Genomic DNA, 26,631 nt, shown 5'->3' with positions numbered 1-26,631 from the left:
CCCCCCCCCCGGCCGCCTCCCGGGGCGCAGGGTCCGGGGCGGGCCCCAGGTGCGCGGGGCGGCGGGGCCCCCGCGGGGCGGGGCGGGGCGGTGGGCGGGGCGGCGGTGGGCGGGGCGGCCAATGGGAGGCCGGGGGGGGAGCCGGCCGCGGGCGTCAAGAGGGAAGGGGCCGATGAGCGCCGGGCAAAGTTGGGGCCGGGCGGCGGCGAGCGCCGCGGCCGCGGATTACAGACGGACCCGGCGGCGGCGGCCGCGTCGCCGGTGAGCGCCCGCTCCGGGCATGGTGGTGGCGGTGGCGGTGGGGCGGCGGCCGCTGAGGCGCGGCGGAGCGCGGGGCCAGCGGCGGTAGCGCCGGCGGCTGCTGAGCGGCGATGCGGCGCGGCGCCCCCGGCCGCCCCCCAGCCCCGGAGCGGCGGCGGGAGGAGCGGCGGCGGCAGCAGCAGCGGCAGCAGCAGCGGAGCGTCCCGTGAGCGCGGCGCGCCGGCGGGTCTGCTCCCGTCCGTGGCGGGGCAGGGCGAGCGGAGCCTCCGTGGGTGAGGAGAGAGGGAGGGGAGCGGGGCGGCTGCGGGGGGAGGCGGACCCCCGGGGGGAGCCGCGGAGAGCCGCGGCGCCGGGCCCCCGCCTCGGGGCGCCGGGCCCCCGCCTCGGGGCGCTGCCCCCCCGGGGCGCCATGGGCCGCCCCCCCGCCGTCCGCGGGGCCCCGCCGCCGCTGCTGCTGCTGTCGCTGGTGCTGCTGCCGCTGCTGCCGCTGGGCGCCGCCGCGGAGCCCCGGCAGGTCTTCCAGGTGCTGGAGGAGCAGCCGGCCGGCACCTGGGTGGGCACCATCGCCACCCGCCCCGGCTTCACCTACCGCCTGAGCGAGCAGCACGCCCTCTTCTCCATCAACGCCACCTCGGGCGCCCTGCACACCCGCGCCACCATCGACCGCGAGAGCCTGGCCAGCGATGTGGTGGACCTGGTGGTCCTCTCCAGCCAGCCCACCTACCCCAGCGAGGTGCGGGTCCTGGTGCTCGACCTCAACGACAACGCGCCCGTCTTCCCCGACCCCTCCATCGTGGTGACTTTCAAGGAGGACACGGGCAGCGGGCGCCAGCTTATCCTGGACACGGCCACCGATGCCGACAGCGGCACCAACGGTGTGGACCACGGCTCCTATCGCATTGTGGCCGGCAACGAGGAGGGGCGTTTCCGGCTCAACATCACCCTCAACCCCAGCGGTGAAGGAGCTTTCTTGCACCTGGTTTCCCGGGGTGGCCTGGACCGGGAGGCCACCCCCACCTACCAGCTGTTGGTGCAAGTGGAGGACAAGGGCGAGCCCCGTCGGCGGGGGTACCTTCAGGTCAACGTCACCGTCCAGGACATCAACGACAACCCGCCCGTCTTCAGCCAGACTCTTTACCAGGCACGGGTGCCTGAGGATGCACCTGTCGGGGCCAGCGTTCTCCAGGTGGCTGCAGCTGATGCTGATGAAGGCACCAATGCCGACATCCGCTACCGCCTGGAAGGAGGTGATGGCGGTGGCGGCGGGGAGGGGGCTGGCAGCCTCCCGTTTGAGGTGGACCCTGAGAGCGGGGTGATCCGCATCCGGGAGCGCTTGGACTACGAGATGCGACAGCAGTACTCGCTGACGGTGCAGGCCATGGACCGAGGGGTGCCGGCGCTGAGCGGCCGGGCTGAGGCCCTCATCCGCCTGCTCGACGTCAATGACAACGAGCCCCGGGTGAAGTTTCGCTATTTCCCGGCCACCTCCCGCTTTGCCTCCGTGGATGAGAACGCGGCCCCGGGCACGGTGGTGGCCCTGCTGACGGTGAGCGATGCCGACTCCCCCGCGGCCAACGGGAACATCTCTGTGTCGATCCTGGCGGGAAACGAGCAGCGGCACTTTGAGGTGCACAGCAGTAAGGTACCCAACCTCAGCCTTATAAAGGTAGCGGCCGCGTTGGACCGGGAGCGCATCCCGGCCTATAACCTTACGGTGGCGGTGGCCGATAACTACGGGGCCCCGCCGCCGCCTCCGGGCTCCCCCACTTCTTCCCTTTCCCCCGATGGGGCGGCGGCTCCCGTGAGCCGCTCGTCGGTAGCTAGCCTGGTGATCTTTGTGAATGACATTAATGACCACCCCCCCGTCTTCGGACAGTCGGTCTACAGGGTGAATATCAGTGAGGAGGTGCCCCTGGGCAGCTACGTGCGGGGCCTGAGTGCCACGGACCGTGACTCGGGCCTCAACGCCAACCTCAAATACAGCATCGTCTCGGGCAACGAGCTTGGCTGGTTTCGTATCAGCGAGCACAGCGGGCTGGTCACCACGGCCGGCCCCGAGGGCGGCACCACCGGGCACGCTGCGGGCACGTCCATCTCCAGCGGGCTGGACCGGGAGACCGCTTCTCAGGTGGTGCTCAACATCAGTGCCCGCGACCAGGGGGTGCAGCCCAGGTTCTCCTACGCACAGCTGGTGGTGACCATCCTGGATGTCAATGACAACAAGCCTTGCTTCAGTCAACCTGAGGGCTACCAGGTGTCCCTGGCTGAAAACTCCCCGTCAGGAACTGAGCTGCTGGTCCTGAGTGCCACAGATGGGGACCTGGGGGACAATGGGACTGTCCGCTTCTCCCTGCAGGAAGCTGAGCCAGCGCTGGCAGCGGTCGGCCCCTCCTCAGTGACCCCTCGCCGGATCTTTCGCTTGGATCCCGTGTCGGGCAGGCTCAGCACCATCTCGCAGCTGGACCGGGAGGAGCAGGCTCACTTCTCCCTGCAGGTCCTGGCCACTGATTTAGGCTCTCCTCCCCTTTCTTCGATAGCCCGAGTTAACGTAAGTCTCCTGGATGTGAACGACAATAGCCCTGTGTTTTATCCTGTTCAGTATTTTGCCCATATCCAAGAGAATGAGCCAGCCGGAACCTACGTGACCACAGTGTCTGCCACAGACCCTGATCTGGGACCTAACGGGACGGTCAAGTACAGCATCTCGGCTGGAGACACCTCCAGGTTTCAGGTCCATGGCCAGACAGGGGTCATCACTACCAAAATAGCCCTTGACAGGGAGGAGAAAACTGCTTACCAGTTGCAGATCGTGGCCACTGATGGTGGCCACCTTCAGTCGCAGAACCAAGCCATTGTCACCATCACTGTCTTGGACACCCAGGACAATCCACCTGTTTTCAGCCAGGGCATGTACAGTTTTGTTGTCTTTGAAAATGTTGCCCTAGGTTACCACGTGGGTACTGTTTTTGCTTCCACCATGGACCTCAACACCAACATCAGTTACCTTATTACAACGGGTGACCAAAGGGGCATGTTTGCCATCAACAGAGCGACGGGGCAGATCACCACAGCCAGTATTATTGACAGGGAGGAACAAGCATTTTACCAGCTGAAGGTGGTTGCTAGTGGTGGGGCAATAACCGGAGATGCTATGGTCAATATAACTGTCAAAGATTTAAATGACAATTCCCCACACTTTATTCATGCGGTGGAAAGCGTAAATGTGGTTGAAAACTGGAAAGCTGGGCATACCATATTCCAGGCCAAGGCTCTTGATCCCGATGAAGGTGTTAATGGCGTGGTCCTTTACAGCCTTAAGCAAAACCCGAAGGGCTTGTTTTCAATCAATGAACACACAGGTGCCATAAGCTTAATAGGGCCACTTGACATAAACGCTGGGTCTTACCAGGTGGAAATCCTGGCCTCGGATATGGGGGTGCCGCAGCTGTCCTCTAACTTTATCCTGACTGTCTCTGTCCACGATGTTAACGATAACCCGCCTGTGTTCGACCAGCTTTCCTATGAAATTACTATTTTGGAGTCGGAGCCTGTGAATTCCAGGTTCTTTAAGGTGCAGGCTTCTGACAAAGACTCGGGAGTGAACGGTGAAATAGCTTACAGTATAATTGAAGGAAATACTGGGGATGCCTTTGGCATATTCCCAGATGGTCAGCTGTATATAAAAAGTGAACTGGACCGTGAACTTCAGGAAAGGTACATTTTACTGGTTGTTGCCTCTGATAGAGCAGTAGAACCACTCAATGCTACTGTGAATGTTACTGTAATTCTGGAGGATGTAAACGATAATAGGCCCCTGTTCAACAGTACCAACTATGTATTTTATTTTGAAGAGGAGCAGAGAGGCGGATCGTATGTAGGTGAAATAAATGCTGTAGATAAAGACTTTGGGCCAAATGGTGAAGTCAGGTATTCGTTTGAGCACATGCAGCCAGATTTTGAGCTGAACACGGTAACTGGGGAAATAAGAAGCACTCATCAGTTTGACAGAGAAGCTCTCATGAGGCAAAGGGGAGCTGCAGTATTTAGTCTCACAGTAATAGCAACGGATCAGGGGTTGCCAAAGCCTCTAAAGGATCAGGCAACTGTACAAATCTACATGAAAGACATCAATGATAATGCCCCCAAATTTTTGAAAGATCTCTACCAAGCTACTGTATCAGAATTGGCAGCAAATCTGACACAGGTTCTGAGAGTTTCTGCCTCGGATGTTGATGAAGGGGTTAATGGATTGATTCACTACTCTATAATCAAGGGAAATGAAGAAAAGCAGTTTGCAATAGAGAGTAGCACAGGCCAAGTGACCTTAGTAGGCAAACTAGATCATGAAGCTACTCCGTCGTATTCGCTTGTCATCCAAGCGATAGACTCCGGAGCAGTTTCCCTGAGTTCAACTTGCATGTTGAGCATTGATGTATTGGATGAAAATGACAACAGTCCTTCCTTCCCTAAGTCAACCTTGTTAGTGGATGTCTTGGAAAATATGAGAGTCGGTGAACTTGTGTCATCTGTCACTGCCACCGATTCTGATTCGGGTGACAATGCTGACCTCCACTATAGCATTACGGGGACAAACAATCACGGGACCTTTAGCATCAGTCCCAACACCGGTAGTATTTTTCTTGCAAAGAAACTGGACTTTGAGACACAATCTCTGTATAAGCTAAATATAACAGCAAAAGACCAAGGAAGGCCACCGCGGTCATCTACAATGTCAGTGGTAATACACGTTAGGGATTTTAATGACAACCCTCCTAATTTTCCTCCGGGGGACATCTTTAAATCTATTGTTGAGAACGTTCCTGTTGGTAGCTCTGTCATTTCCGTGACCGCTCACGATCCAGATGCGGATATTAATGGGCAGCTAACGTATGCGATCATTCAACAGATGCCACGGGGTAATCATTTCCGTATAGATGAAGTAAGAGGGACAATATTTACCAATGCTGAAATAGATCGTGAGTTTGCTAATCTCTTTGAGTTAACAGTCAAAGCCACCGATCAGGCTGTTCCTGTGGAGTCCAGGCGATTTGCTCTGAAGAATGTGACCATTTTGGTGACGGATCAAAATGACAATGTTCCTGTGTTCGTATCGCAAAATGCTCTCGCAGCCGACCCTTCGGTTGTGATCGGTTCGATCCTAACGACAATTATTGCTGCGGATCCTGACGAGGGTGCCAACGGAGAAGTGGAATATGAAATAATCAATGGAGATACCGAGACCTTCATTGTGGATCGCTATAGTGGAGATTTAAGAGTAGCATCAGCTTTGGTGCCTTCTCAGCTCATATACAATCTCATAGTTTCTGCCACAGATCTTGGCCCTGAAAGGAGAAAATCCACCACCGAGATGACTATAATTCTGCAAGGGGTTGACGGGCCTGTCTTCACTCAGCCAAAATACATAACCATCTTAAAAGAAGGCGAGCCTATCGGGACAAACGTGATATCTATCGAAGCGGCAAGTCCGCGGGGCTCCGAAGCTCAGGTGGAATATTACATCGTGTCTGTCCGATGCGAAGATAAGAGTCTCGGGCGCCTCTTCACCATCGGGCGCCATACTGGTGTCATCCAGACCGCTGCCATTTTGGACAGGGAGCAAGGAGCGCGTCTCTACTTGGTGGATGTTTACGCCATTGAAAAGTCATCTGTTTTGCCCCGCACGCAACGAGCAGAGGTAAAGCTTTTATTCAGTAGTCATTTACCCGTTTGCTTTCAAAACGAGCCATTTTGTGTATTTGCTGTTAGCTGTTTTACAGACTGTAGCGCACAGCCGAAGACCTGAAGGCTAAGTCTGCTGATTCATTAGCTAAAGATAACCTTTCAATTGGTATACCTCAAACTGTATTCCTCAAAGCCGCCTCTAGAAATTTGAGAGAGGCTTAGGCATAGTGCTTAAATTTGGCTACTGTGGGCCCAATGTTGGTCAGATAAATTTAGGTACTAAATACTTGAGGTGCAAAAAGCTTTAATCACAGGCATTTTGGAGTTTTGCATGCCTTCTCATTTTAGCAATCATTAATTATTTTAAGTCTTTCTATCCCGATGTGAATTATAACTGAACTTCTTCCACTACAGTCATCATGACCGTATTTGTCTGAGAACTGGCCAGTAAGGGATTGCTCTCTGAACACCTCATCTGGTGTCTCAGGTCTTGGATGTGCTTGGCATCCCTGCCTGGTTAAGTCCCTCGGGTATCCTCATGCATCTCCAATTTAGGTTACTTCTTTACCCTCGCTGATGAGTATGAAAACGGTCTTGTTTCTGTCCTTGGACGAGACAGACAGTAGGAGTTGCCAGCTAAAATGTTACACTTTCCTTATCACGAAGCCATTTGCCTTGACTGAAGGGTCTTTAACTGGTCTCTGCATGACTAGCTTGAGGAGCAAAGGGTGGAAAACAGGTTTGAAACATCATCTGTGAAGTACAAATGTTTTATTTGCTTTGTCTGGTAGTTGAGCCATAGAGCTGATCGTTTACACCGTTCTTGCTGTCTTCTGCGGGAATACGGAGAAGCCTGGCGTGAAAGGGAGCCTTGTGTTTGTTTTAAGTTGCACCATCTTCTGGAGCTGCCTTCTGCACTTCACTGAGAGCCATTTAACTTGCAGTTCCTGGGAGTTTGGGGCTGGCACTGCTGAGGGGGTCAACCAGCAGAGGATGCTGGTAGCGTGTAGTGGTTCCACCATTGCCCTCGCCAGCTGAACGTACTGCCTCAATATTGCCTAGCCCTATGCATCCCAGGCGTTAACCCCAGCTATGCTTCCTCTTGGGAGTTATGTCTCAGTTTTGAGCCGCCAAGGATACTGTGGTGGTTTGGGTTTTTTTCTTTTTGATTTTAGCAGATGTGGTATTTCTGATTTTTACTTGGCAGCTGTAGCTTTTTCTCTTCATAACCACTTTTTTGTTGTTTTACTGTAGTTCAGCTATGATCTGGATAGGTGTGTAACCTCACTCTCCTATACTGGTGGTGACTGATGCTCTACAAAGTAATTGTTAGGCAGGGAGTTTGAGCACTGTTCAAACTCAAACATTTCTTGGCACGTATGAGAGACCTCATCTTAGTGTGTGTGCTATGTGCTGTTGATTATCATGTTTTGAAGAGCAGTAGTGTATTGGAAAATGACCTGTTCTAGCAGTGCTGCTGGTTTAAATAATTCATGCTATTTTTATGAGAAGATTCCTGTTATCTAGGTCTTTGTACACCTGCTGGTAATTTGTAAAAGATTAAACACTTCTCATTTTTTCTTTTATTATTATTACATCATATTTTGTCTTGATGGACAGTTGTTTTGAGGGGTAAGCCTTTGTCAGTGGGTATTTGGATCACAGTCCTTCAACTTTTGAGTCTGCCTGCATGACCAAAGAGTTTCTTGACTGGAGAAGGGCTCGTAGGAGACCCTATGGTTGCAATAGTCTCTCACGTTGAAAAACTATTTAATATGAATACTTGGTGAGCAGGGAAGAGAACAACCACTGAAACTTTAAACAAATTTTACATCGTTGAATACAAACCAGTCCTGAAATCAAAAGCAAATGTTTTATTCTGTAAAGAACATTGAAAGCAATAGTTGGGAGCTAGGATTTCATATTACTGGTTGTATCTTTATAGCTTCTAAAATGTTTCTTCTCCCAAATGTAATTAGCTTACTGTGCTTCTTTTAGAAATATATTATAAATTATAATCAGCTATCGACTTCAAAAACCATAACCATATGCAGTCTTTCTCTTGACTGATTGAATTTCTCTGGAATGGCTTTTGCTGTCCCATACTTGAACAAGAGCTACTACAGTGACATTCTTTGTGCAAGCTGACTGTCGGTGGGGGCTGAATAAGCAATGCAGCTTTTTGCCATGTTGCTTTTGGGTGGCAACTTTTTTTGGTTTGGGTTTGATGTATGCAGCACACACATTTTGGTCTCAGAGTTTGCTGCCGGTCTTTTTCATTAAAAAACAGCCAGTACCCAAGTATATGAACACTATCTCTTATCTTTGGAAACGCACCTTAAAGCACACTCATGCTAAAGTCTTTGTGCATCAAATGTGTAATTCAGAAGGTTTAATGTTTGATTCCAGTCCTGGTTTTTAAGGTGACGGCTTCAGTGGTGGTATGACCAGAACACTGACGAGGGACAATGAATGTGCGAGAAGCTGTAGAATATCTAAAGCCACAAAACTTGTGTTCTTTTACCCATAATGCCTTCAACTTTTTTTGGTATGTACATGGCAAGATGACTACTGACTGATTTTAGATTCCCCCTTGAGAAGTAAGTTGTAAAGCATTGATGCAGGTGTGCAGACAAAGCCTGGTCTGGTTCCACTATACCTGACAGCTTTCTGAACAGATAAGCTGGATATAACTTTTGTTTGTTTTCTGGGTGGTTTCTTTTTGTGAGGAAAAAGCTTGAGTATTGTATATTTTCTTTCTTTTATGAAGAGTATGTTGGGTTTTGTTTCTGAATATGGTTGAAGAAAAGGGAAGAACAGTAATAGATATGCTTAATGGTAATAGACATGCTTAACAACTTCTACATTCTCCACTGCCTGCTATGCCTTCTGCCCCGATGCCAGCCATTAGCTTAATTGTGCTGTGCCCGAGAGAACCACGGAGCACTCGGAGCCACCCAGTGTTAACTTTGCTGTCCGAGACTGATGAAGAGAGCAGCAGTAGCAAGGGAGTTAATAGATCTTTTCTCTAATGTAGACTTTAGGAATGGTTTTGGGTGGCAGATACCTGGTGTGAAATAGAGATATTTACAGCTTCAAAACAGTGACTAGGCTTTGTCTAGCCAGCAGGCAGTATAAAAGAAGAGCAGGCTTGCGTGAAACTACTTACTCTAGCAGTGAATCAATCCTTGTCCTTGGGAAATTATGTGATTTTTTTTTTTTTTTTTCCCCCTAAATCCCATCACTAAACTCTACTTTCCTTTTTTTTTTCCCCCCATAATATCAACTATATTGAAAAGATCCAAAATGCTCCGATGGAAAAAGTCGCTTTCCAGTCTTTCTCATCCATCCCTGGGGTTTGCCCTATAGGATCAGACTATAGATCCACTGATTGCATAGTTACCAGGGTTGTATGCTAGCCCTTGCTGAAGAGAGGGGCCAAGGGAAGCAATGGCAGGACTGCGATGAATCCCCTTCTGAACCCAAAGCAGCTGACATGCCTTGAAACTGAAGGGTTACATTAGATTTTTCAGTAAAGCAACAGCAAAGAGTTTAGAAAACAAAGAACAGTTTATTTACAGTTTGTAGATTTTTTTTTTTGTCGTTTGTTTGTTAACACTGTTTCATATTTGCGTATGTTTCTGTGCTTGTTACTACTTTATGGAGAGAAAAGTGTGTGTGTGTCTGTATGGGTCAGAAAAGTGCAAGTCGTGAGGTAAAAAGCTTCATGCTCAAAGTACCAAATACATTGAGATTTGCAAAGAGAACCCAAGTGCTTGTTCCACTGTATTTTACAGCTAAGTGCTGTAATTTTGGATACTTATTATTGAATTTGAAAACTTTTTTTAATATTTTGGACTTTTAGCCTATTTCTGTGTAATCTACAGTGAAAAACCAGATGATTTGACGCTGCGTGAATGTGTTCTGTGATCAGTCTTAGTTTTTTCCCCTTTTGTGTTAATCTGGTGTTGCACCAGAAAAATTAGGTGTTGCCCTGTTCTTCTCGGATAAGAAAAAAATAATGTCGGTGTCCTGAAGGGAGCCCTTCTCTGCCATTTTACACCTTTTTATGTGTTTCTGCTGAAAAGAAGAGACTCGGCAATTGCTCAGCTCCTTTCTCTTGGCTCTCCAACATAAATTCTCTTTCGACCTCTTCAGGCAGGGCTGAGGGGTTCACCATCATGATTTTATATTTAATATAGAATGACTGATGCATATTGGCATCACTTGAAAACCATGTGACTTTATTCAGTCCTGCCTTCCACTACAAGAGAGACATTGAGGTGCTGGAGCGTGTCCAGAGAAGGGCAACGAAGCTGGGGAAGGGTCTGGAGCACAAGGCTGATGAGGAGCGGCTGAGGGACCTGGGGTTGTTCAGCCTGGAGAAAAGGAGGCTGAGGGGAGACCTTATCGCTCTCTACAACTGCCTGAAAGGAGGTTGTAGAGAGGGGGGGGTCGGTCTCTTCTCCCAGGTAACAAGTGATAGGACAAGAGGAAATGGCCTCAAGTTGCACCAGGGGAGGTTTAGACTGGATATTGGGAAATTTTACTTCACCGAAAGGGTTATCAAGCATTGGAACAGGCTGCCCAGGGAAGTGGTTGAGTCGCCATCCCTGGAGGTATTTAAAGGACGTTTGGATGAGGTGCTTAGGGACATGGTGTAGTGGTGGTCTTGGTAGCGTTAGGTTTACGGTTGGACTCGATGATCTTAAAGGTCTTTTCCAACCTGTATGATTCTGTGATTCTGTGGAAACAATAATCATGTGCTGTGTGATATTTTGGGTGGTCGTATGTTGTACCCTGTTTCTCGGCTGGCAGTCATAATAGGAACCCAGGGACAATACCTCATCTTCTGTGCTGTGTTACTAGGGGTTAAACAGAATTAGACAGGATCTCTAGTTTGCATGTTTAACCCTCCAGTGGACGGCTTCCTTGAAAGGAGCAGTGGGTTTGCTAGGGACCAGTGGTGCCAACTTGTATAACATGTATGGCAAACGAGAGGGTAACAGTTTGGGAGGTGAACTACTTGTTCAGTTAAACATCTTTCATATAGTTTAAATAGGTTCACAGTTTCCAAGGAAGGGAAAGAAGGGTGTAAATGAGGAAAATGTGTAAACTTTAAATGATAGATTTAGCGATGGTGTTGATTTGAATGGAACTACTTGGAGAGGCAGATCAATGATCCTAATAGCACTCTTTACCTGTGAATGTTAACATGCTCTCAAAGAGGAGTGATTGTCTTCATTTTCAGATAGGGAAACATGAGGCACTGAGTTTTCTTTTGCATTTGTATATTTGTAGCTGCTTCTCGTGCTACATTTCATGACTGGCACTATTGGGAAGCTTGGACTTCCAAGTTGGGGGAGGCTTTTAATCTCCCAAATCCATAGTCTAGGAAAAAAATGTTCTTTCTTTAATCAGGCAAGATATGGGGATTTTAGGCAATGCTTACTGCTGGCATAGTAAAGATCTGGAAATTAATGAAGGCAGGCAGAATGAATGGCCCTCTCCTCCTGGACAGAAAATCATAGGACACTTCACCTTAACTCAGTGTGGACCGCTGCCATGGCCGTAAAACCACGATGGCATGATGTAACTACTTTATGTGGCGCTTTTTGACTCGGCCCAGCCGAGGTCCTGTGGCTTAGCCAGCTCTGTGTCACTCCTGGACCCCGTGGGTCCTCGCTGGACCTAGGAGTGAGACTGGGGTACTCCAAAATTGTCTCCTCCATTGCGTGTATCTGGTGCAGAGCTCTAGAAACCCGGGCTAAGAAAGGGAAGACGCTGCTAAGCAGGAATGACAGGATACATTGCAGGAGAGGCTGCCTGAGCCGTAGGAGCGTGATGCTCTTGGGGCTGGGTACCGCTTCAGGGATGTGGGGCTAGACCTCCCATCCCTCTGAGAGAGGGAAAGGGGTGGGTTGGTGGGGCAAAACACTGAAGGTGTTACTTTTCTAACCAAGCTGGCTAACGGTGGAGGGCTTTAAAGTTAGTAAGGGAATTTGAAACCCACTTCAGAGAAGTCTTATCTGGCATGTCTCGTATTTACCAGTACCAATAAGAACAATGGGGTACTCCTTGTATTCATACTATTTATAAATCGTTTTATTCTTCAATGATACATGGCACATTACTTGTAGCTTGACAAAGGAAACTACTTATGAAACGTTTGAGTAAACAATGAAAATCTGCTTTGTCCCAGCTCCAAAGCCAGTTTTTTTTCTTCCTAGTGCTGATATTGCTGATTCTGAGAAATGTGTAATTATTTAAGTTATTGCTGTCATTTGCACTGATCTGAGAAGAGATCTCTAAGCTCTCCTTGAACTAGAGTTGGGAGATCAATGTGCCTTATGTCAAAAACTGTTCCAAACCAATTTGTGGGGTTTGGTTCAAAGTTGTCCCTTTTTTCATCCTCTCTAATTTCTTTAATGATTCTGCCTTGCTACGTTTTCGTAATATCTAGAATTTCTCATTTCTTTGCTATTTTAGCAGCCTCTGGGCATTTTTGCATGTGAGGTCACTTCATAATTTTTATGTTAAAAATCACTAGACTTTAAAAACAACATTCTTTATTATGGAAAATATTATTTTTCATGCGTCTCTAATGCAAACACTAGAAATAATAGCCAAAAACCAGAGCAAAACTTTCACGTGCTTATTTTTGCTAAGTGTTAAATTCTTCATACAAATCTCTAAATGATTCTTGGGTTCTAGCGATGTTAATAGGCGAGTCCTTTTCCATGTAAAATGATACCCCCCCCCCCGCCCCGAGCTGCTGGATTGCAGGTTTCTTTCCACGTGTTAGTGGTAGGTGAAGCCATCGGTGGCTGTTCATTTCGGAGAACTGCAGAAGTTGGTCACCAAAGCCTGCCTGCCCTCTTGGCGTCTCCAGCTCTCACCACTAGCTTTACTGGGGTACGAATACATTGTCTTTGGCTCCTGAAATCTCTGCTATTGTCTTTTCCTTTCCTGTGCATATCTTGAACCTTGAGACTGCATCTCATCAGAGGATGTTCGTACCCTTTTGACTGATGGAAGGAGGCTCCGGATGTTTCCATGGTCTCTCCTGAGTCTTTTCAGAGGTTGGATGTTGTTGAACCACCACTCCAAGGGCCACTTCCCACCCCTCCAATAACAAGGTGCCCGTTTAATTTATATCGAAGCAACCCCTTAGCATGACATAGTTATACTGGTATAGTTTGTTTTAACTGTGTCTAGACTAAGGACTAGCATTACTGTAAAGTCAGTTTGGTTTCTTACCCACGTAATTGTGTCTGTGCAAAACCTGGGTGTGCGCAAGCCCCGATACTCTCGGGTTTGCATTAGAAAAGAAATTTATGGTGACTAAAATTGAAGTAAAACAAAGAGTTTTCCTAACATATTCTTGTAGTCAAGAAAAGTGATGCCAGATCAGTATGGTACATCAGTACCATACTGATTCGTTTCAGTAAATTTATAGCCTTACTTCACTTTGCCAAGAATAATACCAGATATGTTACAGAAACTGTGTCTTTGTTTTACTACGATGTTTCTCTCTATTCTAATAAATCTTTTTTTTAATTAGACCCTTAGTCTAGACTGTCACCCAGGTTTGTTTTTGTAGTGATCTATTTTTGTTTACTTCCTCAGAGCAATAACATACCACAAGGACAGTAGAACAGATGGAAACTGATAGCTATGATTGCACTGTAAAAATACATATAGTCGCATTAGTTAATGCAAAAGAATTTCAGAGGGCCTATTATGAAGTGGTAATTTATGTGCCAACAGCTATGCAAAAGGTAATGAAAACAACAGTTTGCCTTAGCATTTCATATTCTGCAGTCTTTGCACATACGCACTGTTAATAGGCTGTTGCTTGTATTGACATAGTGATCTTCAATTGGCGTATAAGGGTTCTACTATATTTAACGCAGCCATCCAGACGTGCAGCTCTACAGACAGAAAGGCGTGCTCGTGGTGAAAACGTTCAGCAGCCTCTGAGGCTCAGACAGATGGAAGGCGCTTTGGGGGCTCCTCCTTTTGGAGAAGAGCATCTTCTGGCAGTGCATCACCTTCCCCCTCTCTCTACCCTGTGGCCTGGAGGTGGCATTCCCTGGCCACGTTTGGGTTCCCTGCAGCAGCCATTGGAGGGAAGCTAACTCCTAAGAGCCTTATGAAGTTGATCTGGATCCTCTATAGAGCTGAAACACGAAGAAAGGATTTTTCTCACACATCTTTAAGTGAAACAAATGGGAATAGCTTTGAGATGTGCCATATGGCTAGTACGTGAAGTATCATCGGCATTAACACAAAATTGTAACTTTCTTGATTTCATATATCCCCATTTTCCAGCCTTGTGCCTAGCTATGCCCTTCTAAATACGCACGTATGTGCGCATGTCAAACTCCCTCTTCAGCCATTCAGGTGGATGTGCTTGGGAAGCAACCAAACTGGGGCAATTAACACCGCAGTTTTCTTCTCTGTAGCGTGTGCATGTACCACTTCTGGTTCTCACCAGGTACCTATCCAGACTGTTCCCAGCAAGAGTCAAGCCCCAAGTTGCCATTGCAAAGAATTGTGTAAAAGGCAAGGGGAGCACGGCAGTGTGACTCTTTGCATTAGTTTTTAGGAGATTCAGAAGGGAAACGAGAGGGACGCACTTGTTTCTTCCATAGCACCTGTGGTACAAGATGAGTGATGAAGGTTCAGAGCAAAGTCATCGTGCGTTGAGTTTGGCGTCGCACGCGTGTGCCTGTGTTGTGCTGCAGTATGTCCCCAGTAACTGAACTCTGACAGTTTTGGGTATTCTTTTCTTTTTTTTTTTTTAAATTAATATAAGGGCATAAGAGAACACTAAAGCCGCTGTTTCAAGCGTTGACATCGGTGGGTGTCTTCTGGGTCTCTGCTGCCTACTGGTCCAGCATGGCGAGAGGTCAAATGCTCCTGCCTCCCCTGGGAGCTGGGGTTTTGTACCGGAGCTGTACCGCGGTGCCCACCTCTGCCTACTTCTTATTTACTTCTGTATGAGCAGCACTGATAAAACTGATGAGCTGGAGACTTTCTGTGTCTTACAAGTTACTTTTGACTCCTTTCCAGGCCCTTAGTTGGATATATCTTTTATGGGGCAGCTAGTTAGTACAGAGCATAACGGTCACTGTCACTGATGGGAACGAAGGGTGGATTTACGAGCTGCGCTACGAGAGTGACCGCTTTTGGCGGTCTCCATCAGAACTTCACGATTCATTCCTGCGCTCTCCGCTGGAGAGCGGAGCCGGACCGGCGCTGCGGCACCCGTGTGCACGCCCTGCCTTTGGGAGCAGGGTCCGCGACCCTGCCGGTGGCTTTCCGCCAGGCATCGGGTGTGGAGCGGCTCTGGGCCGACTCATCGCTCTCCTCTGACGTTGCTGCTGGTGCGAGTTTAACATCTACTATGAAGCAAAGAATGAACAAAAGGCAGTTTTTCACCCAGTGAGTTATGCTAGCGAGTCCGAGTTTCTTATAAAATCATTTAAGTGTTTTCCTTAAGGATTCCTTTGGAGGTATATTCAATTTTAATGCGTTTGAAGCCTCTTCAAGATGTGTGTTTTGTCTACAATATGAATGAGTAAAATATCAACTTACAATTTTAAGCAAGCACTTCATATCTAGTCCTCTTTGGGTTTTTAGGCAAAAGTTTTATTTTTGGTAGCTGCAACATTTCTTGAAATACTCTTCAGGAGAAGACTATTAATTCTAAGAATGCGCATACGATGTTTCACCTACCCGAATCTGTAGTCTTCTTTTTAAGCTATGTTAGGAATTTATATCCTGCTTGGACCAAATTAATTTAAATAGCATCCAACACTAGATAGTGCTGAAATAAATTCCGCAATAGCAGTTGGCTATCAGAACAAGAATGTGATGTGTAGCATCCTGAAGCAGCTGGGGAGAGGAAAAAACAAGTTCACATCACAGGGCATATATGTATATTAAGACAGAAAAAGCACTACTTACAGCTTTAAGCTAGAGGTGTGGGGTTGCCACAGGCACTGTGTATGGGGAAATATGTGATTATGTTTCCCTTGCAGTGTACTAGGAGATAAATTGTTCCTTGGAGAGCTAGAGAGAAAACTGAGTTGAGAGCTTTTCATGTCAACTCCTTTTTGGATCACTTTTGATGAATTAAGAGAATTGTACTGAAATAGTTCAGCAGAATAAATAAGGTGCCTGAGCTATGGTACACATCTGTAGTGTATGTGCTTAAAGCTTGAATTTTCCATGGGGGTTTTCTTCCATAATATTACACTTCAGGTTTCCTGGTGCTTTTCCCCATTCCACATCTTTTTTCTTTTCAATACAACAAATCTTTTTAATCCATCAAAATGTCATGCTGTCTGAAATATGAAGACATGTTGCAATTACAAGGCTGTTTAGAAACAGAAGGCGAACTCTGTAGTTTATTGCACTCTTATTCTTTTGAGACCTGCATTTTTGTTTGTGTGTATTTAAATGACTTTTTTCTGAGCACGATTCTATTCCCTTTGCAAGTTGCCTAATAAAGTTTTTATGCCTGTCTGCTTTGAGAAAAGAATTTGAACCTTTATGATTTCAGTGAACAAATTCATGAAAATCCAGATTTTTAACCCCAGTAGGGTCACGTCAGATTGTCTGGAAAGTAATTTATGGCGGTGGTGATCTTGAAGTAGAGGTTTTCTTTCCACTGTTTTCTCTCTCTAAGAGCACTCTTAACTCCTGCACTTCTAACTTTCGAGCAGTCAGCTTGTTTTATTTTATATTTACATATAAATTTCTTAACTCCAAATAGTTCCTATGGTCAGCACTGAAAGTTGCATGGGTTTTTATCATCTGTTTATTTCTCTGTGCCGTGTTATCAAGTGGGGTTGCAGTTACTCAGAATGAGGTTAAGTGATCGCGCTGAGATCGTAATTAATTAAATATAAGCACCGATACCTTATTATTTCAAGCCCTGCAATCGACGGACTGAGAACGCCGCTTGACCCGCGCGCTGGTGGAGGGGGGAGGAAGTGGGAGTGGACGTTTTCTTGCAGGGCAGGATGATATTGGGTCGGAGCAAGCTGCGCACATGCCTGCCAAAATTCTTGGATCAGACTAAAGGAACACAGATGGCTGAGGCTGATAAAGGTGTCTCTTATTGTTGTTTTTTTTTTGGTGTTTTCTTTTTTTTTTTCCTGCTCGGTACTGTTTTGAGTTCGTGTGTGAGAGAGGGGTAAGAGGGGAGGAAGACGACTACGTGAATATGTTTATTTTAATACATTTTACAGTGTAGGAAAGGAGTTGTATAAATTCAATACTCCTGCTCGGTAGGACGCCAAAGGCTGGAGCTAAGCCCTCCTTTTAGGTTTCTGTAACAAATGAACAATAATGTGTCCTCAGGGATTTATGTCATGCTGTCCAACCTTCGGTTCTTATCTGCTAATAGAAAAAATCCTGATGCATTGCTGAAAGTAGCTCCTAAAAATTGGACTGAGAAGCCTTAAAAGCATGTGGCCGCCTCTGCTCATGAGCAACCTCAATGCTAGCTCTCCTCTTACACGGCCCCTTCGTGTCTCCTTGTTCCCCAGGTCGTTTATTACCATGGTTATTTGTTTACTACCATGCTGTATGTGATGCGTCTGTGTTTATATATAAACATGTATCGGTGTGTGTATGCACACGTATGTATAAATAATCTCTTGTCCTCCGAGGAGGTAGTGCCTCAGTCTGTCTGCGGTTTGTTTGGCAGAGGAGGAAGCCAAGCCACCCCAGGACAGGGACGTGTAAGGGAAGAGCAAGTCCCACGGACTCTTCATGTGAGCAAAGGCCAGTTCTTCTTCGTATTTGTTATGTATTGTTGTGGAAATTAACTGGTCGCCGCTATCTAAAAATGGTATGTCTGAACTTTAAAGGTGCTTGCAGAAATAAATCGTTGTCACCAGACACGGTGGTTGGTCCAAGGCTGTCGGATCTGTTACACCATCCATCAGGGCAGGGCTCAGGAGAAGGGAGTAGAAGCAAGACCTTTTTTTCCTCCATCTATTTAAAGTAAAGTCTTAAACAGGCAATTGCATTAGAAGGCCGTAAGAAAGATTCTTGCTTTGTAAATGATGGCAGTAATGTTCTCCTGCCCATGACAGCTGGAAACGCGCAGGAGGTTCTTGCTAGCGAGCATGAAAGACGGTACTTGAGACTTCATGCTAGGCAAATAAATTTCATTTTGAGTATCTTCTTCAATTTGCAGTCATTAAGTTGAGATCTTGCGGTTGTTTTTCATAGAAACTAATATATTAAAAATCTAGTTGCAAAGCCATACTCCTAATGGTATACTGTAAATAACAAAGACCAAACTTCATCCAAAACAGTGCTCTTCTGGTCTATTGTCTTCTAAAGGCTCTTTCTCTCCTTCCTTGATTACCCTGTATATATGTCTTTAAAACAGACATTGAAATACTTTTTTTTTTTTTGGTGCAGCAAAGCTGCCTGAAACTGATGGAGAGAGATGGTGTTTCATTCTGAGATTCAGTGCTATAAAAATGAATGTGCTTTTTTGATGCCTTGAGGTCTCGCAAGTGCAAACAGTCTCTTCTATAAATACATCATAATATTATGATTATTAATTGTGGTTACTACTATACAAATAGAAAAATAAATGCAGCCCAGCTACATTCCCTCTGAAAAAAACCCCCTCTTTGTGTGAGCAGGAAAATGCTACTTTTTTTCCCGTGAAAATGTATTATTGTTATTACAGCTTTGGCTCTATAAAGGACGGACGTATGAGCATGAGAATCTGGAATTTATAAAAGAAATTATTACTAACAGTAGACTGGCTTTTCTTTGAGTTATGCTAATTTTCCATCACTGTAACTATATTTTATTTAATTAAATTACTCTTCATTTACATTGGTATAACCAAGCAGAAAATGAGGCCCTGAGTAAATAAGAAAGACCTATTTGTGTAAATTAAAATCTATATTGAAAGTGACACAGGGTAAACACTGAACATCTAACAAAAAACTGGCCTTTGCCAAGGAAATAAGGAAATCAAGACGTTCTGCAGTCTATAATTAGGTACTTTACATGGATGTAGCACAGTAAAAAGGAATATAAGACAATGGTATTAGCACAGTACTCCAAGGAAAAGAACTAGTGATAAATTAGAATGCAGAGTGGGCTACAGGACAACTTAATGGAGAACGGTTTTGTAGGAACCTCCATCGAGAAGTCAATTAAACTCTAGAAATTCATTTGCAAACATGCGCATTGCTCGCTGTTCATGTAATTTAAAAATAAAGGGGAGCTTTATCTAGTATTAAGTTAGAGTGCTTTTTGTTGTGGCATAGTTTTAAAAAGGCAAAAGTTAGCTGCTTTATCCGACCGAAGTCAGGGGGTAGGTACTTGATGTTTATGTAGGCTGGTAAAAAGAATGGAGAAGCCACCTGAAGTAGCTCGGTGGGGGCATGTAAACAGCCTAAAAATTGTACACATACCACATCTATTCCAGCTACTAATAGCTGCTTGCACTTGGGAAAAGCAAAGAACAGGAGTAAAATTAAAATAAAAAAAAAAAAGCAGCACTAAGAAGGGTTGTGTTGATATGCCCACCTACGTAATCTTATGGGTTTTATCTTAGTGAAAACATTATTTAAAGTAGTGTTTCTTGGGAATAAGAATGGTTCTTTATGGGGAGGAAGATACAGGCTTAGAAAATGCAGTTGTTGAGAAACTTGAGTGTGCGCACACATAAAGAACTAACTACAAAATGCTGTTGTCCTTGCTCCTCTGGTTAGTTCATTGGAGACCAGAAGGACTATTAGCGTAAGGCTAACAGGAACTGACCTTCTCATAGCACCAAGACTTCTTGTAGGCCACCTCCCGATTTACAGGAGAATAAAATATTTCCTATGTAAAATAAAATAGGCTGCTTACTGAAACGGGAAATCCTTGAGAAACGTTTAAGTGGGCGCTGCGGGGAAGGCCTTCACCAAGGCAGTTTGAATGGAGCTATCTTCCTCTTTCACTGCTGTCAGGACCGGCAGCCCTTTCAGTTGAAGCGGTGGTGAGTTCTGGAGTCACCTGCAAGTTCTCATCCCCTGCAAGTTTTCTCTCTCGGTATTTGCTTAATGTGGGGACCATAATGTTATGATTGAGGTATTTCTTCATTTGGCTCTCCAGAAGCATCTAGCACTTACAGTTGAATTTGGAGCATGTAACGTTAGCTTTGTAAGGCTAATAAGCCACTTGTTGAGGCTTCCAGTATCTCCTCAGGGAAGGACAATAGATCCCCCAGAGTCTGGCCTTCAGAGGCAATCAAGAAGGGGAACGTGCCCATCTGTCACGGGGTGGGAGACTCACCGTCCCAAAGCGTCCACGCTAGGACCTGTGTGCCTTGCTTGAAGTAAGCCACTGTATGTGAGATTTGGCTAGCTTTGGGTAGTGAATCCCATAGTAGATGCACGTTTCTGTTTATATCGGGAATCGTGACCAGCAAATGCTTATAGCGTGCTTGAGAGCAGGTTGGTGCTAATGGGTCTGCTTTCCTATGGGCCCCAAGCTCAGCTGCAGATGGAAGGGTATGAAGTAGACTGCGTATTCAATGGCTCATAAACATTTAACCAAGTTCACGTGGCAATCTCCTCTTTAGAGGAAATTCAGTTTATTAATATCTTTTTAATCTTCATTCAAGAAAGTTGTATTGAAAAGAAAGAGTTGCTTTTAGTAGGCTGGAAGATACTGTCTTTCACCATCACTCCAAAACATATTTTAATATGATTATAACAAATAGCTAGCTGTCTGTGTATTTCTTCCTTTAAAAACCAGAAGTCTGGTGTTTAGAATAAAGGATTCTGAAACAGAAACGGTGCATTAGATTTCTTTGCGACTCCCACAGACATTGATTAATTGGGACAGTCAGCATGGCTGGCTTTTAGAAAGAAAAAGCTTAATGATTAACTAAGTTCTTTTTCTGTTCCCCCCACTGAGCATATAAAATGCTTATAAAAGAATGTAGAAATCAGGCAGTTGGAGTTGTTGTTGTTGTGCACAATGGAAACACAGCCGCATATTTCACAATATAATATATATAGCCAGAAACATTAATTTCCATGTGATAGCTGTCAAGATCTGAATATAATAATGTATGCTCCAAGTCATTTGGTGTTTTCTGGAGAGAAAAAAGCTGTCATTCTCCTTGGGCTGTAGATAAAGTAACACCTATATTGAATGATTTACCAACAGTTGTTTTTACGTGTGTTGCGACGCTGGAATTGAAAACTGGGCATTTGGTAAGTTAGTACCAATTCTAAGCCAAATGGCATTGCTCTGGCCTGATGTTTCTAAATGCCTAGTGAGAAGTAATGAGACTCAAGACATGCCTTCTGTGAACGTCTGAATTTTTTCATTGGTGTCATCTGGGGAAATGAGAAATTTGTTTTAGAAATGTAAGGCACCCTGTCTAACTCAGTTGGCAACGGCTGTCACGTTCCCCTTGTAACTCCACGTTGTTGGTAACTGCCAGCAATGATTGTAGCATGCTGAAACGTGTAATTAAGCAGCTCTTGAATGAAGTCTACATAATAGTCAGTATTTCTTTTACCTGGATCAAATTCAACTCTGTTGAAATTACATTTTCAGACTAGAGTCATATATAAAAAGCATATGCTTTTGTAAAAGGTGTTCTTGCGATTTGTTATATCAATATTTATCTTATTTGTCTCTCTAAACTGGGATTTGATTTTTATCTAAAGGGATAGTGGGAGGACAGCTGAGCTTCTGCTGTGCTTTAGGAAATTATTTGCTTTTACATCGTACAAATCCTCCAAATTATTGAAGAATGCCTCCTTCACATTTGGGAGCCTACAGAGTAGAGGACCACTCAGGAGGGAATGGGACAGTAAGAGGGTTGATCGATCTTCTATGAATTGGATTCAACAGGAACAGCCCAACGTATATAATAGATGCAAACCTTCTGGAGATGCCGTGATTTGTGGGGCACCACAGTTCTTGCTCCTGTTCAGCGGCATGAGTTGCATTTCTCTGTTCTTAACCTCTCTCAAGACCCCTGGTTTACTTTCTGGAAACTTTGTTCTTTGGGGGAAGAGTTTTTCTTGTATTAGCTGACAGCGCTTTGTAAATTGCTGTGATTTCCCCAGCCTCCCCCTTGCCCCCCCATCACGTGAAGAAGAGTAGTGGCATATATAGCTATATGATTCACCACAACTTTTAAAATACAGACGTTTATGTAATGTTGCGGTAATCTTAAATCCATTTAACAGGCTGATGTGAAAGTTACAGCAGGGCAGTTTCAATGTGGTGACTTTAATTCATATCTTTTGAAAGATATCCCCTTTGTAAAACCACTGTTATAAATATGGCATTGTGGATTTACACAGTCAATGCCTGTCAGTAGCTTCCAGCTCAATGTTCTCATCCGACTCCCTAAAAGTCATTTTCTCTGTAAGTTGTTATACTCAACCGATGCTAGCTTCATAAGTGTCAGCTTGCACGCACCTAAGCATTTGAAATTTAGTTTTCTCTTGACAAATTGCTGGAATTAGGCCCCTTACAACATGTGAGTAGCATTGTCAGAAAAATTTACAACTTCAAGTCCAAGCCTAACGTATACTTTTGAGGGAGTGTTTGTGTTACAGGCTGATAGGTTTTTGTCTGGCTCCCCTGCCTTTCTAAAACACTGGTGGGATGACGGCACGGTGGTGTGATGGTCTGGTGGTCTCTCATCTCGAGGATTTACTTCCTCTTGAGGAACGTAAATTCTACTCCAGGCTGGTTTGTATTAATTTTTATCGTGACAGTGGCTTTATTTTCTGGAAGTGGCCTGTGTTGGACATTCATATCAAAGCTTTCAATAGGTTTGGAGCATCTGGGCATCTCCTCGGGCTTGGTTCCTTTCTTGTGTGCCTGTTTTGGGTGGGAAGGGGTAGCTCTGTAAGGCTGGACATTGCTCTCAATGCAAAGGGCCACCATACTGTATCCTTGACATAACTAGACCCACAGAATAATCCCATTTTCTTTAGAATTTTCTCTCTACTGAGCCTTCATCTATTTTTTTAGTTTTCTATAAAATTCTGTTATCTGTCCTTATATCTTTTTTTAATAGAGGCTTATACTTTTCTTTATCAAACAGAAAACCATATTCTTCATTTTTGAAAACATAACTTCTGTGTTTAATAGCCATTATTTTGAAGCCACAAATGTTGTAGTAGTCAGGTTTTAACTGTCTTGCAACAAGTCTGCCAAAAAATAAGTTATCTAAGGATTTAGTTAGTAGTGCAACCTCTCCTTCATTTCAAATGCAGCCCTGCCTGGGTGGATAATGAGATCCAGGAATGAGTGGAATGAAGGAATGCAGCTGGATCCCATGGCTCCAGGAGAAGTCAAGGTTGTCCACAGTCAGGGCTTCAGGAGTCACGGAGGATGAACGCTTGGCCGATTGCACACTGATTTTCCCCAGGCACAGGGGGAGTTATCGAGTTATCGAGTGCCCTGGCAGGGAAGGCGGATAAACACCCGTGCCCCTTTTGCAGAGTATAGAGAGCCTTTGCTGCATCACCTAGGAGAGCTGGAGAGAGGTGGCCAGGGCAAGGTGTTAGAAAATGGGATGATATATCACGTTACCTTCCCTAGGGAAAGAGGTGAAGTGGAGCCCGCGATCCAACTAACCATCATTGCTCGCCCTATTTACTTATTTGTTTATTTTCCCCCTGCCTTTGCCCTGGCTCCGAATCCTGTAGCCCACATCTCCAAAGCATCATCCAGGGAGGAAAGCCAGGCAGGCCGTGAACTCCCTGCACGCACGTGCAACGATGCTATGGAGTGAAGGAGGCTTGCCCCAAGGGCTGCCACCGTTGCCTGCCTCTCGCCCCCAGGTTTGTGAACTACTTACTAGAGCGGTCGCCCAAAGTGAAATCCTCGCACGGTAATTCCTTGGTAATTGGTAATTCCAGGTAATTCCTTGGTAATTCCAGGCCTTAGCTCGAGAGGATCGCTTGAAAACACTGAGGTAATAATCCTTTACTTCAGAAGATAGGGGCTATTTTTTTCTTGCTATTGTACTCGACTTTTCTCTGTCACTGATGGCACCCATGGGTACTTCACTCTTCTGTTAATTTCCAAATGTTAATTATATATGTGTGTGTTTATTTTAGTGTGTAGTCGTTTGTATTTATTGTTTTTATTTAACACTTCTTCCTGCTCTGTTACTGGCAGCAGTCTTTGATTTATTTCTGTGATTAATTCTCATCCCTTTGAAATCCAGGGAGCCTTTAAAAAAGAAGAAAGAAATCCCAACAATAATAGTAGCATTCAAGCTCCTTTATCTTCATTTTGTTCCAGTGCAGTGGTGGATATTCCAAATTCTCCATGGTAATAGAGAAGTATTTCAGAAGCAAATATCTTGCCAGATCTTTGCATTTTCATTACAATTATTGCTAAGGAGAAAGAGTACTTTATCAGCCATAGGCTTTGTAGCACTAGAACATGGATGTTTAAAGCCGATGCAAATGAGCGTTCTCTTTTCATTGGGAGTTTACTGCTGAAGTAGTGCAATTTTTAAGAACCAAAGATCTTTTCTTAGAAAGACTTCACTGGCATCTCTTTGGTAAGCAAGCGGCGCAATGCATCCCTGCGGTTTCTTACAGGCAGAACAGAAAGATCTCCTTTACTGGGTCTATTTTGTTACTCGTGGATTATGTGCATTAGCTGTTATCCCATTATATGGTACATTCGTAACTGTTCTGTTCAGGGGCTGAAGTAACCAGGTTGGAACGGTGTATAGTCCTGCTGACGTGAAAAGAGCGCAGACAAACAAAGACCTGAGCGTTTGGCTACTGCCAGGACAAGTCATTAAGCAAAGATTTTTACTTATTTCAATCAGTTCAACATTTCTTTCTTCTTGTACGTTTACCTGCCCGACTGCTCGTCTCGGGCAGGCGTGTCCCCTCTTCGGTGTCGCGTACCGCGTCTGGCCTCAGCCGCAAATGGGGAAATAATTTGTTGCTCCTGAAGGTTCTGCCTGGTCTTACAGCGGCGCGAATAAAGGTTTGTTCCTATGCCGTAAATCTGACAGAAACGAGGGTTGGAAACGGCAGAGCTTCTCCACATTAATCAAAGACACAGTCAAGTTGCGGTAACAAGTACATTTCTTTTCCTACAATAATGTTGTATTTTTACTTGGTTTCATTCTCTTAATTTAATCTCATAACTGAGGTCCTACTTCAGACTGAACTTAGAATTAGCACTTGTAGCATTAAACCTTTTTAATATCCATTTATTCTACTTAGAGAATTTATGGGACAAACACACTGCCCTTTCAAAAGAAATAATTTTGGTTTTTTAATCTAAGCTTTCTTAGACCAAAAATAGTTCTGGTTGAGTAAAGGGTAGGAAAGAATGCAGCACTGTCCTTGACTGGACTAATTACAGAATACTTCAAATTAAAGATATTCATCAAGTAAACCCACGAAAGAAGTGATCTTATAAAAAATAGTGTTTAGAGAGCTTTCATCTCCAGTGAGATTTCTTCCATGAGTCAGTTGAAAAACGTTCACCTTTGTTCACCGACATTTAAGAAATTAAGTAGCTTGGAGCGACTCGTTATGTTGTAGTTACTTAATACTTGCTAACTATCGATTGATGCATCTATGATACAGAGGATTAATCCTGGAGAAATTACGTATGATAGCTAAGTTCATATTTAAGACTTCCTTAATTGCTAAACTAAATTATTATTAATGGTGAAACTTAAAAAAAATAATTCTAATAATAATTAGCATAGTAAAACCATATCAATTCTCTTTATGAATATGATATAATATCTTATTAAAAATTTGTGCACCTAGAAAGTTTTGCCTGTAAGGCAACGGCGCTTTGTGAGACTTGGGCAGACATTAGATCCAGCCACTCAGTTATGGCTGGGACAAGTATAATAATGCAAGGCAGAGGGCATGGAATTGTCTGCATTTGGATTCATTTAAGTACTAGGTTTTTTATTAGACTGCTCTCTTCACCAGGGTTTGATGTGCATTCCTAGCAGCATAAGAATATGCATGTTGGTGGGAAGAAGAAAAGAAACTATTTCATGCAATTGTGAGAATTGAGCCTAGATGAGAACATTGCAGTCAGGTCTGTCATGTATGTGTGTCCCTGTATCAGCTAAATATATGGAATAATATATAAGTAAAGGAAAAGGAATTGTTTCTCTCCTTACAGGCTTCCTACGCTTATGAATTTTCATGTTGATGGATTATTTTTTGAGATACCCTTTTTACGTACATAAACATTCCAATGTCACTAAGGGTCAGAGAGCCCCAGTGTTGCCCATGGTCATGTCTAAAGGCAGTTTTCTCCCCCTCTGACTCTTAAATTACTTTTCTCTGGTCCTTCTTAATGCTTGAGCACATCCCTTTATTTTCACAAATCCTGCCTTGCAGGCTCTCCACTTCTTTTTATTCCTATAGTAGGAAAGCTATTTTAAACTTTTTATTCCTATAGTAGGAAAACTAACAGTTCTTACTACTTTCAATTCTTAATTTTGATTGATCCCAATTTTTATTACTTTTACCTGAGGGGAATACTGGTACTAAAGCATCCCTAAAGATTAGAGCTCTATCAGTTAGATATTGTGCTGCTTTGCTGCTTGGCGTAGTTGAAGAGCTCACGTCACTAGAATATAATCCTGCTGCTGGCAAGGAGAGC

General features: G+C 44.9%; 1 protein-coding gene across 1 annotated transcript in view; it reads left to right on the top strand.

Moving 5' to 3' along the window:
* The first annotated feature begins 647 nt into the window (after positions 1–647).
* The window catches only part of FAT4 (FAT atypical cadherin 4), a 150,767-nt gene continuing 124,783 nt past the window's right edge, over positions 648–26,631 (top strand). The window contains exon 1 of the mRNA XM_075501121.1: positions 648–5,956. Within this exon, the coding sequence (XP_075357236.1) occupies positions 671–5,956 (5,286 nt within the window). The 5' untranslated portion in view covers positions 648–670. The remainder of the gene's footprint in view (positions 5,957–26,631) is intronic.

This window comes from Mycteria americana, chromosome 4 (assembly GCF_035582795.1).
Source record: "Mycteria americana isolate JAX WOST 10 ecotype Jacksonville Zoo and Gardens chromosome 4, USCA_MyAme_1.0, whole genome shotgun sequence".
Taxonomy (NCBI): domain Eukaryota; kingdom Metazoa; phylum Chordata; class Aves; order Ciconiiformes; family Ciconiidae; genus Mycteria; species Mycteria americana.
Note: the sequence above shows the minus strand (reverse complement) of the source record. Positions and strands in the feature narration are given on the sequence as shown.